The sequence below is a fragment of the Oncorhynchus masou genome, chromosome 24 (assembly GCF_036934945.1).
Source record: "Oncorhynchus masou masou isolate Uvic2021 chromosome 24, UVic_Omas_1.1, whole genome shotgun sequence".
Lineage (NCBI taxonomy): Eukaryota > Metazoa > Chordata > Actinopteri > Salmoniformes > Salmonidae > Oncorhynchus > Oncorhynchus masou.
Genome location: NC_088235.1, coordinates 6,879,347 through 6,896,084, shown reverse-complemented (window position 1 = coordinate 6,896,084; position 16,738 = coordinate 6,879,347). Strand labels below are relative to the sequence as shown.

The window sequence follows — 16,738 nt, the reverse complement described above, 5'->3', positions numbered from 1 at the left end:
GATAGCTAGCGAATATGAAGTTAGGTAGCTGGTGATATTTAATTCACTTAGCTAGCTATCTATACAGTATGTAAAGTTGGCTAGATAGTTAGCTAGCCATGTTAGCAGCTCATTTGAGTAAGCCTGCACTGTAGCTAGTTAGCTAATAATACATTGTTTTGTTTGTACATTTTCAAAATATATTTACCTACCTGAATAGGTTCTCCCAGCCATGTGGACGATTGGAAACAGGGCAGCAAAGTTTGTTTGTCACCAGAGCGTTTTAGAGCATATTACTATTTACAAATGTAATATCTAGACCTTCATACAAACTTGCTTTGCTGGATTCTTGACCCAGTATCAAACCATGCTGCGATATGCTGGCAGCACACCAACAAGCCGGCCTCTCTCTGCGGCCTAACCAGAACACGGTAATGTACCGCCTAACCAGAACACGGTAATGTACCGTCTAACCGGAACACGGTCATGTACCGTCTAACCAGAACACGGTAATGTACCGTCTAACCAGAACACGGTAATGTACCGTCTAACCAGAACACGGTAATGTACCATCTAAACAGAACACGGTAATGTACCGTCTAACTGTAACACGGTAATGTACTGCCTAACCAGAACACGGTAATGTACTGCCTAACCAGAACACGGTAATGTACCATCTAACCAGAACACGGTAATGTACCGTCTAACTGTAACACGGTAATGTACTGCCTAACCAGAACACGGTAATGTACTGCCTAACCAGAACACGGTAATGTACCATCTAACCAGAACACGGTAATGTACCGTCTAACTGTAACACGGTAATGTACCGTCTAACCAGAACACGGTAATGTACCGTCTAACTGTAACACGGTAATGTACTGCCTAACCAGAACACGGTAATGTACTGCCTAACCAGAACACGGTAATGTACCGTCTAACCAGAACACGGTAATGTACCATCTAACCAGAACACGGTAATGTACCGTCTAACTGTAACACGGTAATGTACTGCCTAACCAGAACACGGTAATGTACTGCCTAACCAGAACACGGTAATGTACCATCTAACCAGAACACGGTAATGTACCATCTAACAAGAACACGGTAATGTACCGTCTAACCAGAACACGGTAATGTACCGTCTAACCAGAACACGGTAATGTACTGCCTAACCAGAACACGGTAATGTACCGTCTAACCGGAACACGGTAATGTACGGTCTAACCAGAACAGGGTAATGTACCGTCTAACCAGAACACGCTAATGTACCGCCTAACTGGAACACGGTAATGTCCTGCCTAACCGGAATACGGTATATACAGTTGAACAACTATGTGCAGTTGGCTAACATGATCCCCAATGTAGGCCAACCTAGCGAAGTCAGCTAACATGATCCCCAATGTAGGCCAACCTAGCGAAGTCAGCTAACAGGATCCCCAATGTAGGCCTACCTAGCGAGGTCAGCTAACATGATCCCCATTTCTGTCATGTCTTGTTATGTCTGTTCCTGTCCTTTCTCTTCACTCTTGTCTCTCTCTGCTGGTCTTTTTAGGTTACCTTCTCTGTCTCTCATTCTTCAGCTGTTCTACATCTCCCCTAACTAGCTCATTCACTCTTTCCCACCTGTTCTCTCTTCCCCCTCTGATTAGGTCTCTATTTCTCTCTCTGTTCCTGCTACTTTCAGTGTCTGATTCTTGTTTGTGTTTTTGATGCCAGAAGCAAGCTGTCGTCTCGTTTGCTTCCACCTTGTCCTATCCTGTCGGAGTCTGCCTGGCAGGTGCATCCTGCACTATACTAACGTTCTTTTTGTTCCGTTGACAACGTTGGAAGAGGATTTATGCCATTCCTGTTTTTCATTAAAGAACTCTGTTTTCTGTTAAAACCGCTTTTGGGTCTTCACTCAAGTACATAACAGAAGAATCAGACCAAGAATGGACCCAGCGGCTCCGGACCCTTTTCACTCCGCCGTCGAGATCCAGGGAGCGATGCTAGGCAGACACGAGGAGGAATTGTCTGCTGCTCGACATGCCGTTGAGACCCTGGCCGTCCAAGTCTCCGACCTCACAAGACAGGTTCACCAACTCCACCTCGATCCACCGCCCACTTCCAGGGTTTCCGAGTCTCCGGAGCCCAGGATCAACAACCCGCCGTGTTACTCTGGGGAGCCCACTGAGTGCCGCTCATTCCTCACTCAGTGTGACGTGGTGTTCTCTCTCCAGCCCAACACTTACTCCAGGAGCGCAGCCCGCATCGCCTACGTCATTTCTCTCCTTACCGGACGGGCGCGTGAGTGGGGCACGGCAATCTGGGAGGCGAGGGCTGAGTGTATTAACCAGTATCAGGACTTTAAGGAGGAGATGATACGGGTTTTTGACCGTTCTGTTTTTGGGGAGGAGGCTTCCAGGGCCCTGTCTTCCCTATGTCAGGGGAATCGATCCATAACGGATTATTCTATTGAGTTTCGCACTCTCGCTGCCTCTAGTGACTGGAACGAGCCGGCTTTGCTCGCTCGTTTTCTGGAGGGTCTCCTCGTCGAGGTTAAGGATGAGATCCTCTCCCGGGAGGTTCCTTCCAGTCTGGACTCCTTAATAGCTCTCGCTATTCGCATAGAGCGACGGTTTGATCTTCGTCGCCGAGCTCGTGGAAAGGAGCTCGCGTTCTCCGTTGCTCCCTCTCCACATCACTGCCACCTGCCGCATCACTGCCACCCTCCTCCGCCGGCTCGGATGCTGAGCCTATGCAGCTGGGGGTATCCGCATCTCGGCCAAGGAGAAGGAACGGAGAATCACCAATCGCCTCTGTCTCTACTGCGGCTCCGCTGGTCATTTTGTCACCTCATGTCCAGTAAAAGCCAGAGCTCATCAGTAAGAGGAGGGCTACTGGTGAGCGCAACTACTCAGGCCTCTCCTTCTGGATCACGCACTACCTTTCCGGTCCATCTCCGCTGGCCCGGTTCATCTGCTTCCTGCAGTGCCTTGATAGACTCTGGGGCGGAGGGCTGTTTTATGGACGAGACCTGGGCTCGGGAACATGACATTCCTCTCAGACAGTTAGGGAGCCCACGGCCTTGTTCGCTTTAGATGGTAGTTCTCTCCCCAAGATTCAGCGTGAGACGCTGCCTTTAACCCTCATTGTCTCTGGTAATCATAGCGAAACCATTTCTTTTTTAATTTTTCGTTCACCTTTTACACCTGTTGTTTTGGGTCATCCCTGGCTAGTGCGCCATAACCCTTCTATTAATTGGTCTAGTAATACTATCCTATCCTGGAATGTTTCTTGTCATGTGACCTGTTTAATGTCTGCTATCCCTCCTGTTTCCTCTGTCTCTTCTTCACAGGAGGAGCCTGGCGATTTGACAGGGGTGCCGGAGGAGTATCACGATCTGCGCACGGTGTTCAGTCGTTCCAAGGCCACTTCTCCCTCCACACCGGTCGTATGACTGTAGTATTGATCTCCTTCCGGGAACTACTCCCCCCCCCGGGGTAGATTATACTCTCTGTCGGCTCCCGAACGTAAGGCTCTCGAGGATTATTTGTCTGTTTCGCTCGACGCCGGTACCATAGTCTCCTCCTCCTCTCCCGCCGGAGCGGGGTTTTTTTGTTCAGAAGAAGGACGGGTCCCTGCGCCCATGCGTGGATTATCGAGGGCTGAATGACATAACAGTTAAGAATCGTTATCCGCTTCCTCTTATGTCTTCGGCCTTCGAGATCCTGCAGGAGCCAGGTTTTTCACCAAATTGGACCTTCGTAACGCCTACCATCTCGTGCGCATCAGGGAGGGGGACGAGTGGAAGACGGCGTTTAACACTCCGTTAGGGCACTTTGAATACCGGGTTCTTCCTTTCGGCCTCGTTAACGCTCCAGCTGTCTTTCAGGCACTAGTTAACGACGTCCTGAGAGACATGCTGAACATTTTTGTTTTTCGTTTACATGGACGATATCCTGATTTTTTCACCGTCTCTCTCGATTCATGTTCAGCACGTGCGACGCGTCCTCAGCGCCTTTTGGAGAACTGTCTTTATGTGAAGGCTGAGAAGTGCATTTTTCATGCCGCCTCTGTCCCTTTTCTCGGTTCCGTTATTTCCGCTGAGGGCATTAAGATGGATCCCGCTAAGGTCCAGGCTGTCATTGATTGGCCCGTTCCTAAGTCACGTGTCGAGCTGCAGCGCTTTCTGGGCTTCGCTAATTTCTATCGTCGTTTCATCCGTAATTTCGGTCAGGTGGCAGCTCCCCTCACAGCCCTTACTTCTGTTAAGACGTGCTTTAAGTGGTCCGTTTCCGCCCAGGGAGCTTTTGATCTTCTTAAGAATCGTTTTACATCCGCTCCTATTCTTGTTACACCTGACATCTCTAGACAGTTTGTTGTTGAGGTTGACGCGTCAGAGGTGGGCGTGGGAGCCATTCTTTCTCAGCGCTCTCTCTCTGACGGCAAGGTCCATCCTTGCGCGTTTTTCTCTCATCGCTTATCGCCGTCAGAACGTAACTATGATGTTGGTAATCGCGAACTGCTCGCCATCCGCTTAGCCCTAGGCGAATGGCGACAGTGGTTGGAGGGGGCGACCGTTCCTTTTGTCGTTTGGACTGACCATAGGAACCTTGAGTACATCCGTTCAGCCAAACGACTTAATGCGCGTCAGGCTCGTTGGGCTCTGTTTTTCGCTCGTTTCGAGTTTGTTATTTCTTATCGTCCGGGCTCAAAAACACCAAGCCTGATGCTTTATCTCGTCTCTTCAGTTCTTCTGAGGTCTCCTCCGACCCCGAGGGGATTCTCCCTGAGGGGCGTGTTGTCGGGTTGACTGTCTGGGGAATTGAGAGGCAGGTAAAGCAAGCACTCGCTCACACTCCGTCGCCGCGAGCTTGTCCTAGGAACCTTCTGTTCGTTCCCGTTCCTACTCGTCCGGCCGTTCTTCAGTGGGCCCACTCTGCCAAGTTAGCCGGCCACCCCGGCGTTCGGGGTACGCTCGCTTCCATTCGCCAGCGTTTCTGGTGGCCCACTCGGGAACGTGACGCGCGTCGATTTGTCGCCGCTTGTTCGGTCTGCGCGCAGACTAAATCTGGGAACTCTCCTCCTGCCGGCCGTCTCAGACCGCTTCCCATTCCCTCTCGACCGTGGTCTCACATCGCTTTAGATTTTATCACCGGACTGCCTTCATCAGCGGGAAGACAGTTATTCTTACGGTTGTCGATAGATTCTCTAAGGCGGCTCATTTCATTCCTCTCGCTAAGCTCCCTTCTGCTAAGGAGACGGCTCAGATCATTATCGAGAATGTTTTTCGAATTCATGGCCTTCCGTCTGACGTCGTTTCCGACAGAGGCCCGCAGTTCACGTCTCAATTTTGGAGGGAGTTTTGCCGTTTGATTGGGGCTTCCGTCAGTCTCGTCCGGCTTTCATCCCCAGTCTAACGGTCAAGCCGAACGGGCCAATCAGACTGTTGGTCGCATTTTTACGCAGTCTTTCTTTTCGTAACCCTGCGTCTTGGTCAGAACAGCTCCCCTGGGCAGAGTACGCCCACAACTCGCTTCCTTCGTCTGCTACCGGTCTATCTCCTTTTCAGAGTAGCCTCGGGTACCAGCCTCCGCTGTTCTCATCTCAGCTCGCCGAGTCCTGCGTCCCCTCCGCTCAGGCTTTTGTCCAGCGTTGCGAGCGCACCTGGAAGGGGTCAGGTCGGCACTTTGCCGTAATAGGGCGCAGACTGTGAGGGCCGCTAATAAGCATAGGACCAAGAGTCCTAGATATTGTTGCGGTCAGAGAGTATGGCTCTCCACTCAGAACCTTCCCCTTAAGACAGCTTCTCGCAAGTTGGCCCCGCGGTTCATTGGTCCGTTCCGTATTTCTCAGGTCATTAATCCTGTCGCAGTGCGACTTCTTCTCCAGCTATCTTCGTCGCGTTCACCCGGTCTTCCATGTCTCCTGTGTTAAGCCCGTTCTTCGCGCCCCCGCTCGTCCCTCCCCCCATCCTTGTCGAGGCGCACCCATCTACAGGGTTCGTAAGATTTTGGACATGCGCCCTCGGGGTCCGTGGTCATCAGTACCTAGTGGATTGGGAGGGGTACGGTCCTGAGGAGAGGAGTTGGGTTCCCTCTCGGGACGTGCTGGACCGTTCGCTGATCGATGATTTCCTCCGTTGCCGCCAGGTTTCCTCCTCGAGTGCGCCAGGAGGCGCTCGGTGAGTGGGGGTACTGTCATGTCTTGTTATGTCTGTTCCTGTCCTTTCTCTTCACTCTGTCTCTCTCTGCTGGTCTTTTTAGGTTACCTTCTCTGTCTCTCATTCTTCAGCTGTTCTACATCTCCCTAACTAGCTCATTCACTCTTTCCCACCTGTTCTCTCTTCCCCTCTGATTAGGTCTCTATTTCTCTCTCTGTTCCTGCTACTTTCAGTGTCTGATTCTTGTTTGTGTTTTTGATGCCAGAAGCAAGCTGTCGTCTCGTTTGCTTCCACCTTGTCCTATCCTGTCGGAGTCTGCCTGGCAGGTGCATCCTGCACTATACTAACGTTCTTTTTGTTCCGTTGACAACGTTGGAAGAGGATTTATGCCATTCCTGTTTTTCATTAAAGAACTCTGTTTTCTGTTAAAACCGCTTTTGGGTCTTCACTCAAGTACATAACAATTTCAATATTGTTTCATATTTCATTAGGATTTCTGCTGACAGACAGGCTACATTGATTGATTGATGGATCACGTCAAATTGGCTAGCTAGCTAATAACAGATCATGTCAATTTGTGTTATTTTATTTAATCTTTATTTAACTAGGAAAGTCAGTTAAGAACAAATTCTTATTTACAATGACGACCTACCAAAAGACAAAAGGCCTCCTGCAGGACCGGGCTGGGATTAAAAATAAATTAAATAAAAATATAGGACAAAATACACATCATGACAAGAGAGACAACACTACTTAAAGAGAGACCTAAGACAACAATATAGCATGGCAGCAACACATGACAACAGCATGGTAGCAACACAACATGGTAGAGGCACAAAACAGGGTACAAACATGATTGGGCACAGACAACAGCACAAAGGGCAAGAAGGTCGAGACAACAATACATCCCACAAAGCAGCCACAGCTGTCAGTAAGAGAGTCCATGATTGAGTCTTTGAGTGAAGAGATGGAGATAACACTGTCCAGTTTGAGTGTTTGTTGCAGCTCGTTCCAGTCGCGAGTTGCAGCGAACTGAAAAGAGGAGCGACCCAGGGATGTGTGTGCTTTGGGGACCTTTAACAGAATGACTGGCAGAACGGGAGTTAACAAGCGAACGTTCAGGGAATAAACTAGACGGCTATATCCTAATATTGTTTGATTTGCTTTCCATCTATAGTGGTAATGACAGGAGTCCGTCAACTTTACCAGGACGAGGACCTGCCGATGTTAAGCTTTTTCCAAAAGCCTAATCTCTCGTGAAGCAAGTTAAATGATATTGTTTGCTCACTACATATCAAATGGATATGTGCCTTCACCTATCTTAAATGACACGATCATTGATGTTTACTGATCACGAAAAGCATGAAGTTACTTGTTGTGACAGCGCTAAATGTAGGCAATTGTTTTGTATGGAATAATCGGGAAGTGTAACTTCCCTATCCTCTGACTATCCTCAATAGGTGATGATATTAAAACCAAATAGTTTTAACATGTATTTCACAATCCCTTGAAAATGGCACGTAGTTGTCCATGATTTTACCGGAGCTACGGGGCCCCTTGCCCCCCAACAGCCAAATCGTACGTATTATTTAAAACGAACTATATGCGCATTTTCCCATCAGAGATGTGTTTCCATCAAACTGACTTTTTGCCTGATTATATTTAATGTAAAGGAGCATCAAGCTAATCACCTTGCACATTCACCATCCTGTGAAGTTCATCATTATTTAATCTGCAGCCTCATAAACTGCATGCTTTCCTGAGTCAAATTGGGAGGACCACACGGCATATTGCGTGACTCCCAAGTTTACATCGATATAATGTTTATTATATCAATATTTGCGCTTAAAGGCATTTCCACCGCTATTTCTCATCATAATTCATTTTACCGACACAAAAAGATCCCACCATGTCGAATGAACACATTTTCTGTCTGCATTTATACAAATTTACCGGCATTTAATGTTTGCATCAGCCAGTTCGTGACATTTTTCGTGCGTCAGGTAAATCATACAGCATGAAATGGCCCACACACACATTTTCAATGTAACATGTTCTCACCTTTGCGACTTTTGTTATGAAATTTGTAACTCATAAAAACGGTATTGTTTCCTGATAGGACGGGACTGAATGACGTGACCTACCGGTATAACCTTATTTTATGAAAATGGGTTCTGGATAGAACCATAAAGGGATATATGCTTACTTCATGTATGGCACCGCTTAAGGTTCTATATAGAACCGAAATTGGTTCCAGAACCCTGTATTGAATCCCATATAGAATACTATATGGGACCCAAGGGTTCTTATATGGAACCAATTGTGGTTAAGTGAAGAAGAACCCCTGCGGGGTGCCATACAGTATATGAAGCAAACAATATAACAATTTTTGTTTCGATCCAGAACGTTTTTCTAAGAATCGAGAGAAGAAAATACACTGGGAGGCAGTGGACGGATATGTAGACATTGTTTTGTCAGGTTATTTATGATTCGGTGTGTTGTAATAAAATAGGCCCATGGCACAGCCTAATAATGGCAATATAAATAGTTTGTAATTTAATGAATTAGACTACAAAAGGCTATCTGGCAATCATTCTATTCAATTTTATTATAAAAATTGTACACAGGTAAAGCTTGCATGTTGCTCCCTGGATAACATAGAGGTGTAGGGAAAGTCATTGATCCAGGGACAGGAATCCGTAGCCGGAAATTCTCTTTGAAGAAGAACGGCATCCCAACCAGAGTTTGTGCGGATGATGCGTGAGCCATGTTCACCGCCTCTATCTCCGCAGAAAGCAGACGTTTCCACTTGTTCCTCCGATTCTGGAACCAAGTTTTCACCTGTATCTCTGTCAACTGGAGACTGGAGGCGAGACTCGCTCGTTCTGTACTGCTAAGGTAACGTTTCAGGTCAAACGTCGATTCTAGTTGGTAAACCTGACTCCGCGAGAATACGGTCCGAGACTTCTTCCTTGATGAGTTGGATGTTTCGTCGTCGTCAATATGACCCTTTCCCTCTGAAATAGCAGGTGATGTTTGGTTGTAGTATCTCTGGTCACCTTCTTTATAATCATGAAAAAGTTGATGTCTCTTCACCATCTCTTGCCCCAGAATTAGTCTGTTTTTGTCACCTAAAATAGTGCAAGCACGGTAATCAATCCAATTGTTTATTATAAAAAAACGTGGCTATCTTGTTATTGTGTTAAAAACACAGCATCATTTAAAATCAATCAAGTAACTTTTTTCTTCTTCCATCAAGCAGTTGAAAATAATATTTTTTATCAGTAGCCGAAAAATCTCTAATTAGACTTCTAATAAACAAAGAAATAAAACAATTGCTGTAGTCTGTCATTCTTTATCATAATATCTTACATCGTTCAATAGTAATAATAATAGTTATAGGTTTAATATAATGTGTCATTGTTATCAGAATAACAATCAAGTAGGCTAGCCCAACATAAAACACATTTTATAAAGCATTTTCACTTACTGAGACAAGAAAGTGTGAGATCGTTGAGGTCATTGCGTGGTTTCTTTCCTCCGGGTAAAGGGTAGAAGTCTGTCGAATCCTCCCCACCGCTGAATCCTTCTGAAGACACGGAGCGCATGCGTTGTCTCTGCAGCAGCCCCGCGTTGGAACGGGAATTACAACTGTCCTTGTGCGCGTCCTCGGACACAGTTCCAAGAATTGACTGAATAGTGAAATTGGAAACTGAGGTAAATGACACTTTACTGCCACTGTCTTCAGATTTCTTCATTCTGATAAACATTTAGAACCTTTAACTTCAGGCAATAAATGTGGAACCCGTTGGATATTTTTTCAGAAGCGGGTTTGTTCTCCTTCTGCAAAGTTATGTCTGAATTCCCCGAGTACCATCACTCACATACAACGTTCAGTTACTTTGTTTGCGCGTAGGTAGGATTCTCATGGACCAATCACAAGCTGGGAAGAGACCCGGTCATTTTAAACCGTGCTGGAGAGAGACACACGCACCAAAGCGCTCCCCAACCCAACTCAGTCTGCAACAAATTAATGCTATGCACACCTGCCGTTTACCCAAAGTTCCACAGTCAATATTTGAATATTACAAATGAAAATGCACTTCAAGATCAAGTGTTGTAGACATATAGCTCTATTTTGAATTTCCACTATTCCGTGCTGTATTATTGCCACTAATTGGAGATTAATTATTGTCTGTTACAAATGAGTGAGCTGATTTCGTTGTACTTATTCCGTACAGAGATGTGAAACCAAGCCTTAATCCTCTCAGACGGATTCGGAAAGGCCAATGTTCGCCTTGTTTCTGTCTGAAAATTGGCCTTTGGCGATTTCACCATTCTGTTCTTGAAAATACCAGAATAAATTAAATGGAATTTATTTTGTGAAGACATCTCTTAATCTTTAGGCCTATCTATATATAGCCTATGGGCCAAATTCAAGAAATTATTGAAATATGTGTTTTGATATCAGTTATGTTGACATCATTTATTGTTTTGTCCAGAGTCATATCCCACTGAGCACACTGGCTGAATCAACGTTGTTTCCTCGCCATTTCAACGAAATTACGTTGAACCAACGAGGAATAGACGTATGTGCCCAGTAGGATATCTCTGGGATGAGTCATCCTCTGACAATAGAGAAATAGAATTAGCGAAAAACTATTATATTACATTATTTTATTCATTAAAATGCGTGCTATGCTTTTGTTGTCTATAAGTTAAAGCCTTCAAATTGTCTTGATGAATTCCAAATCCCTTCAAATGAATGACACATAAAATGTTTCCCCAAAGGAGCGCTATGTTTAACTCTAAAATTCAATCTAATGCAAGGACATACTGTATTTGATACGAAACAGCCAACGTTTTATTAAAGGTATTTAATTTAATCTTTATTTTACTAGGCAAGTCAGTTAAGAACAAATTCTTATTTTCAATGACGGCCTAGGAACAGTGGGTTAACTGCCTGTTCAGGGGCAGAACGACAGATTTGTACCTTGTCAGCTCAGGGATTCGAACTTGCAACCTTTTGGTTACTAACCACCCTGCCGCCCTATAGATGTAATGTAAAAAAAATAAAAAAAATCTCCATGTTTTGGCCATTTATGTGAAACTCTTGTCACGGATTTTTGTTTATTTATTTTGTTTATTTATCGCGTTGACAGCAAGTAAAAGTATGCGATAACATTGTGAGACGTGTAGCCTATGCTTTCCCATACTTAAGAACATATGATTTGTCCTCACTGTCTTGCGCTATAAAACGATATAGGTCAAAGTAGCAGTTATTTTTCAGCTGTGAGCCATTATACCGTGTACGTGAAGCGAACAGTAGAACTATATAACTATTACACATAAACGGCTATACATGATGAAATATTAACTTTACTTAGGATTTGTTCTAATCTCACACAAAACATCGATGTAATTCATTGTAAAATGTCGTAGGCTACACGGAGACAGACCTATACGTTCCACCCTGTTTAAAAACATTTATAAAACCCATCAGTTAAATTAAAGCAAAATCAATACCAAATGTTTAGATTACTTTGGACGCACAACAATTTAATATGAAATTATTTGATTAGGAGGAAATATTTCAGTTTTTGATATGGGAATACAAATAATAATAATAATAATAAATACAACATGTCATAATAGACCTGGACAATATACAAAGCCTTTTAACCAACACCAACTATTATCATAGATTAAAAATAAATAAAAATAGGCCTAATAATGTTTGTAATACATAAATTCAAATACAGAAATATCAACACAATAAATGAGTCTCTCAAACTGGTCTCAGCAGCGGCACGGATGTGACTAGTGGATGTGAATAGTACATTTGATGAGGGAATGTTAGTAGAGACTGACTGACTGACACGTTCCCAGCGCTGCCCGTTTCTGAGCGGGTGTTGTCGTGGTACAATATGGGAACGCGAACTATCCTCTGGGCCGCGGCGTGGCTCAGATTGGCCGCTTCGAGTTCCGCGGCCAACTGTCGTTTCCACTTGTTCCTTCTGTTCTGGAACCAGATTTTCACCTGGGTCTCTGTGAGGTGTAGGGATGCCGCCAGGCCTGCCCGTTCCGAGCTACTGAGGTACCGTTTCATATCAAACGTCGACTCCAACCGAAATACCTGACTCCTTGAGAAGACTGTCCGCGTTTTCTTTTTCCTACACGTTTTTTTATCCGAGTTCTCGTCTTTCATTTTCCTCCAGTCATTCACCAACTCTACTTCCTTCTTTGGTTCATCCCCATCACTCTCCTCCAGAACGATATCATCAGTACTTTTGTTTTTGTCGTCCTCTTGGTCGTCTGGGTCGGGTGATTTTCGCAGCAGCTCCGGTGTGTCTCGGTCCCCGCCTGTTGATGGTGTGTCTCGCACGATGGCCTTCTCAAACCCTAAACGAAATAAACGACAATGTTTACCATTCATTGAAAACATTAATGCAACCATAAAATAAACATAAATGACTTTTTTTTAAACCACTATAGTTAACAATTTGATTATACTCATCCAAGTACATTTTCTTAAAAGGACCCGAATCGCCTGGTGAGTCAAATTGAGGCAGTAGGCCTAATTGTTGGGGGACATTTTGCAATATTCGACGGAAGATTCATGATAATATGAAGGTTACTTAAGACATAGTTCACCTATACATCCATGTGTAACTCTGTGTTGTTGTATGTGTCAAATTGCTACGCTTTATCTTGGCCATGTCGCAATTGTAAATGAGAACTTGTTCTCAACTGGCCGACCTGGTTAAATAAAGGTGAAATAAATAAAATAAAAAGTACTAGTCATTAGTCTGACTATTATTCCAACCGAGGAGTATTGCGAATATCAAGTATTATAGCAGCATAATTTATTTGAAAATACGTTGTAGTCTTATTTAATCCGTTATAACCAAAACATTATTTGAGGTATACCAATGAGCAGAATGTATGATCAGAACCGATTGAATGTAAGGGAGTAATCTACCTCCGGTCCTGTATAGATGGTGTCCCGATGTGCCAAGCGCGTAGGGATACCACCACGCCGACGGTCGTTCCAAATAGTGCGCCGATAATCCAAATCTCTGGGCTGGGATGTCAAAACTAGGAAAAGTTAAATCACCGATCCGGGAGAGAGAGAAACCTCCTTCCAATAGTCCCTTGGTGGCGGCAAGCAGCGTCTTCGGTTTGGAAGGTTTACTGTCGAAGTTGAGCAGGTTCTTGATAGAGAAAGGTGAGTCTTTAGCGGGCGGACGGGTCTCCTGTGCCGTCTCTGCCTTCGCTTGTGAATGTTTATTGTCCATTTGAATGGCTCACAGTAAACAAACGTCAAGAGAAATAGTTGAAGATATTGTTGCTTTATTCCGGTTACCCAAACGTGGCGTTTCAGTAAAACATAAGCCTATTTTTTTGAATGCTTTGAGAATTAAGAAAACAATTTGTTTTTTTTAAAGTGCGAAAATATGTATGCACTCACTACTGTATATCACTCTGGATAAGAGCATCTGCTAAATGACCAACATGTACATGTAAAATGTAGCATAAATCTTGAGGCAGGTCTGTCCTGGAATGATCGCAGCAATGATAAATGGCACAATGATCAATGCGTCAGACTTGCACGGCATTCTACTAACGATTACATAAAACTGTTAAATGCAAGCAGTCCTGGGCGATTGGGCATGTAGGCTACAATGGCAAATGGGATTTGAGATGAAACTGGAGAGCAGTGGAAGGGAGGGGACAGGAGGACAAGAATAGGTAGGGTAGGCCTACGGGGGAGCAGAGAAGTGCAGAGGAAGGGAGGGAGGGGACAGGAGCAGGGTAGTAGGCAGGGTAGGCCTGCTCGGCGGGAAATTGGGACATCCCCAATTGACATTTAATATGGTTAGGGTTGGGCTTAAGTATAGGGTTTAAGGTTGGGCTTAAGTATAGGGTTGAGGGTAGGAACGTCCCAAGGATCTATTTTTGCACTGACCGACAAGTCCACCCAGACTGTGTGACCCCCGCTCCAGGCTGAATGGGATGGGCGTGTTTTCGGCCATGAAGTCCAATTAGAAAGCAAAATGGAAGTGGATGGGTAATGCACTCAGACGTTACTAACAATTACTTACTGTCAAACAGGCATTTAATAAGTAAACACATTTCCTAATTGGTTGTAATGACAGGTCTACTCATTAGCAGTGCATGTACAACATGAATAGGGTGAAACTGTAAGTCATTGTTGACGGGTGAATGGGGGGCTTTTTGACTAGCTGCTGACAGTTAATTAAACACTAAATGGGATGCTTTTACCTGCATTAGCGCCTTCTGGTGCCACATGCTGTCTGAATGATGACAATGAGGTGCACATTTTTATATTCCAGCAAAAAAAAAACATTTTTATTTATCTTTCAAGTCAAATATAAATGATTTATATCAGATATGGAAATGCATGTATTAACCAGTGATATGTTTAGTGAGTTTTATCCCACTTTAATGAGCCAAACGTCTGGTATGAACAAACAAACTCAAATACTTGTGTTTACTGCGTCATGCAACAACAGAAGTTTCACTCTGAATATAATCTGATTTGCAGAGAGGAAGTCCTGTAGGCAATCATTAGCCCAATCATTAGCCCAATCATTAGCCCAATCATTAGCCCAATCATTAGCCCAATCATTAGCCCAATCATTAGCCCAATCATTAGCCCAATCATTAGGCAACACTCTGCCCTGTCAGGGGGACAACACTCTGCCCTGTGAACCATGTGTCAGGGGGACAACACTCTGCCCTGTCAGGGGGACAACACTCTGCCCTGTCAGGGGGACAACACTCTGCCCTGTCAGGGGGACAACACTCTGCCCTGTGAACCATGTGTCAGGGGGACAACACTCTGCCCTGTCAGGGGGACAACACTCTGCCCTGTCAGGGGGACAACACTCTGCCCTGTCAGGGGGACAACACTATGCCCTGTCAGGGGGACAACACTCTGCCCTGTCAGGGGGACAACACTCTGCCCTGTCAGGGGGACAACACTCTGCCCTGTCAGGGGGACAACACTCTGCCCTGTCAGGGGGACAACACTCTGCCCTGTCAGGGGGACAACACTCTGCCCTGTCAGGGGGACAACACTCTGCCCTGTCAGGGGGACAACACTCTGCCCTGTCAGGGGGACCACACTCTGCCCTGTCAGGGGGACAACACTCTGCCCTGTCAGGGGGACAACACTCTGCCCTGTCAGGGGACAACACTCTGCCCTGTCAGGGACAACACTCTGCCCTGTGAACCATGTGTCAGGGGACAACACTCTGCCCTGTCAGGGGGACAACACTCTGCCCTGTGAACCATGTGTCAGGGGGACAACACTCTGCCCTGTCAGGGGGACAACACTCTGCCCTGTCAGGGGGACAACACTCTGCCCTGTCAGTGGGACAACACTCTGCCCTGTCAGAACCATGTGTCAGGGGGACAACACTCTGCCCTGTCAGGGGGAAAACACTCTGCCCTGTCAGGGGGACAACACTCTGCCCTGTCAGGGGGACAACACTCTGCCCTGTCAGGGGGACAACACTCTGCCCTGTCAGGGGACAACACTCTGCCCTGTCAGTGGGACAACACTCTGCCCTGTCAGGGGGACAACACTCTGCCCTGTGAACCATGTGTCAGGGGGACAACACTCTGCCCTGTCAGGGGGACAACACTCTGCCCTGTCAGGGGGACAACACTCTGCCCTGTGAACCATGTGTCAGGGGGACAACACTCTGCCCTGTCAGGGGACAGCACTCTGACAACACTCTGCCCTGTCAGGGGGACAACACTCTGCCCTGTCAGGGGGACAACACTCTGCCCTGTCAGGGGGAGGACAACACTCTGCCCTGTCAGGGGGAGGACAACACTCTGCCCTGTCAGGGAGGACAACACTCTGCCCTGTCAGGGGGAGGACAACACTCTGCCCTGTCAGGGGGACAACACTCTGCCCTGTTAGGGGGAAAACACTCTGCCCTGTCAGGGGGAGGACAACACTCTGCCCTGTCAGGGGGAGGACAACACTCTGCCCTGTCAGGGGGAGGACAACACTCTGCCCTGTCAGGGGGAGGACAACACTCTGCCCTGTCAGGGGGAGGACAACACTCTGCCCTGTCAGGGGGAGGACAACACTCTGCCCTGTCAGGGGGAGGACAACACTCTGCCCTGTGAACCATGTGTCAGGGGGACAACACTCTGCCCTGTCAGGGGGACAACACTCTGCCCTGTCAGGTGGACAACACTCTGCCCTGTCAGGGGGACAACACTCTGCCCTTACAGGGGGACAACACTCTGCCCTGTCAGGGGGACAACACACTGCCCTGTGAACCATGTGTCAGGGGGACAACACTCTGCCCTGTCAGGGGGACAACACTCTGCCCTGTCAGGGGACAACACTCTGCCCTGTCAGGGGACAACACTCTGCCCTGTCAGGGGGACAACACTCTGCCCTGTCAGGGGGACAACACTCTGCCCTGTCAGGGGAAAACACTCTGCCCTGTCAGGGGGACAACACTCTGCCCTGTCAGGGGGACAACACTCTGCCCTGTCAGGGGGACAACACTCTGCCCTGTGAACCATGTGTCAGGGGGACAACACTCTGCCCTGTCAGGG

At 46.4% G+C, this 16,738-nt stretch overlaps 2 protein-coding genes across 2 annotated transcripts; both read right to left on the bottom strand.

Moving 5' to 3' along the window:
• Positions 1-8,722: 8,722 nt before the first annotated feature.
• Positions 8,723-9,897, bottom strand: LOC135513375 (homeobox protein HMX2-like). The gene is made up of 2 exons (XM_064936301.1): positions 9,618-9,897; positions 8,723-9,258 (listed from the first exon to the last, which is right to left on the bottom strand). The coding sequence occupies exons 1-2, from the start codon at positions 9,895-9,897 to the stop codon at positions 8,723-8,725; spliced, it is 816 nt and encodes a 271-aa protein (XP_064792373.1).
• Positions 9,898-11,805: 1,908 nt separating this feature from the next.
• LOC135511545 (homeobox protein HMX3-like) lies at positions 11,806-13,425 on the bottom strand. The gene is made up of 2 exons (XM_064933029.1): positions 13,110-13,425; positions 11,806-12,529 (listed from the first exon to the last, which is right to left on the bottom strand). The coding sequence occupies exons 1-2, from the start codon at positions 13,423-13,425 to the stop codon at positions 11,916-11,918; spliced, it is 930 nt and encodes a 309-aa protein (XP_064789101.1). The 3' UTR covers positions 11,806-11,915.
• Positions 13,426-16,738: the final 3,313 nt, after the last annotated feature.

Coding starts and splice junctions, on each gene's coding strand:
- LOC135513375 (XM_064936301.1), bottom strand. CDS start 9,897: ATGTTTATCAGAATGAAGAAATCTGAAGACAGTGGCAGTAAAGTGTCA. Junction 9,259..9,617: donor TCTCACACTTTCTTGTCTCA/GTAAGTGAAAAT, acceptor GCACTATTTTAG/GTGACAAAAACAGACTAATT.
- LOC135511545 (XM_064933029.1), bottom strand. CDS start 13,425: ATGGACAATAAACATTCACAAGCGAAGGCAGAGACGGCACAGGAGACC. Junction 12,530..13,109: donor CCATCTATACAGGACCGGAG/GTAGATTACTCC, acceptor TATTTCGTTTAG/GGTTTGAGAAGGCCATCGTG.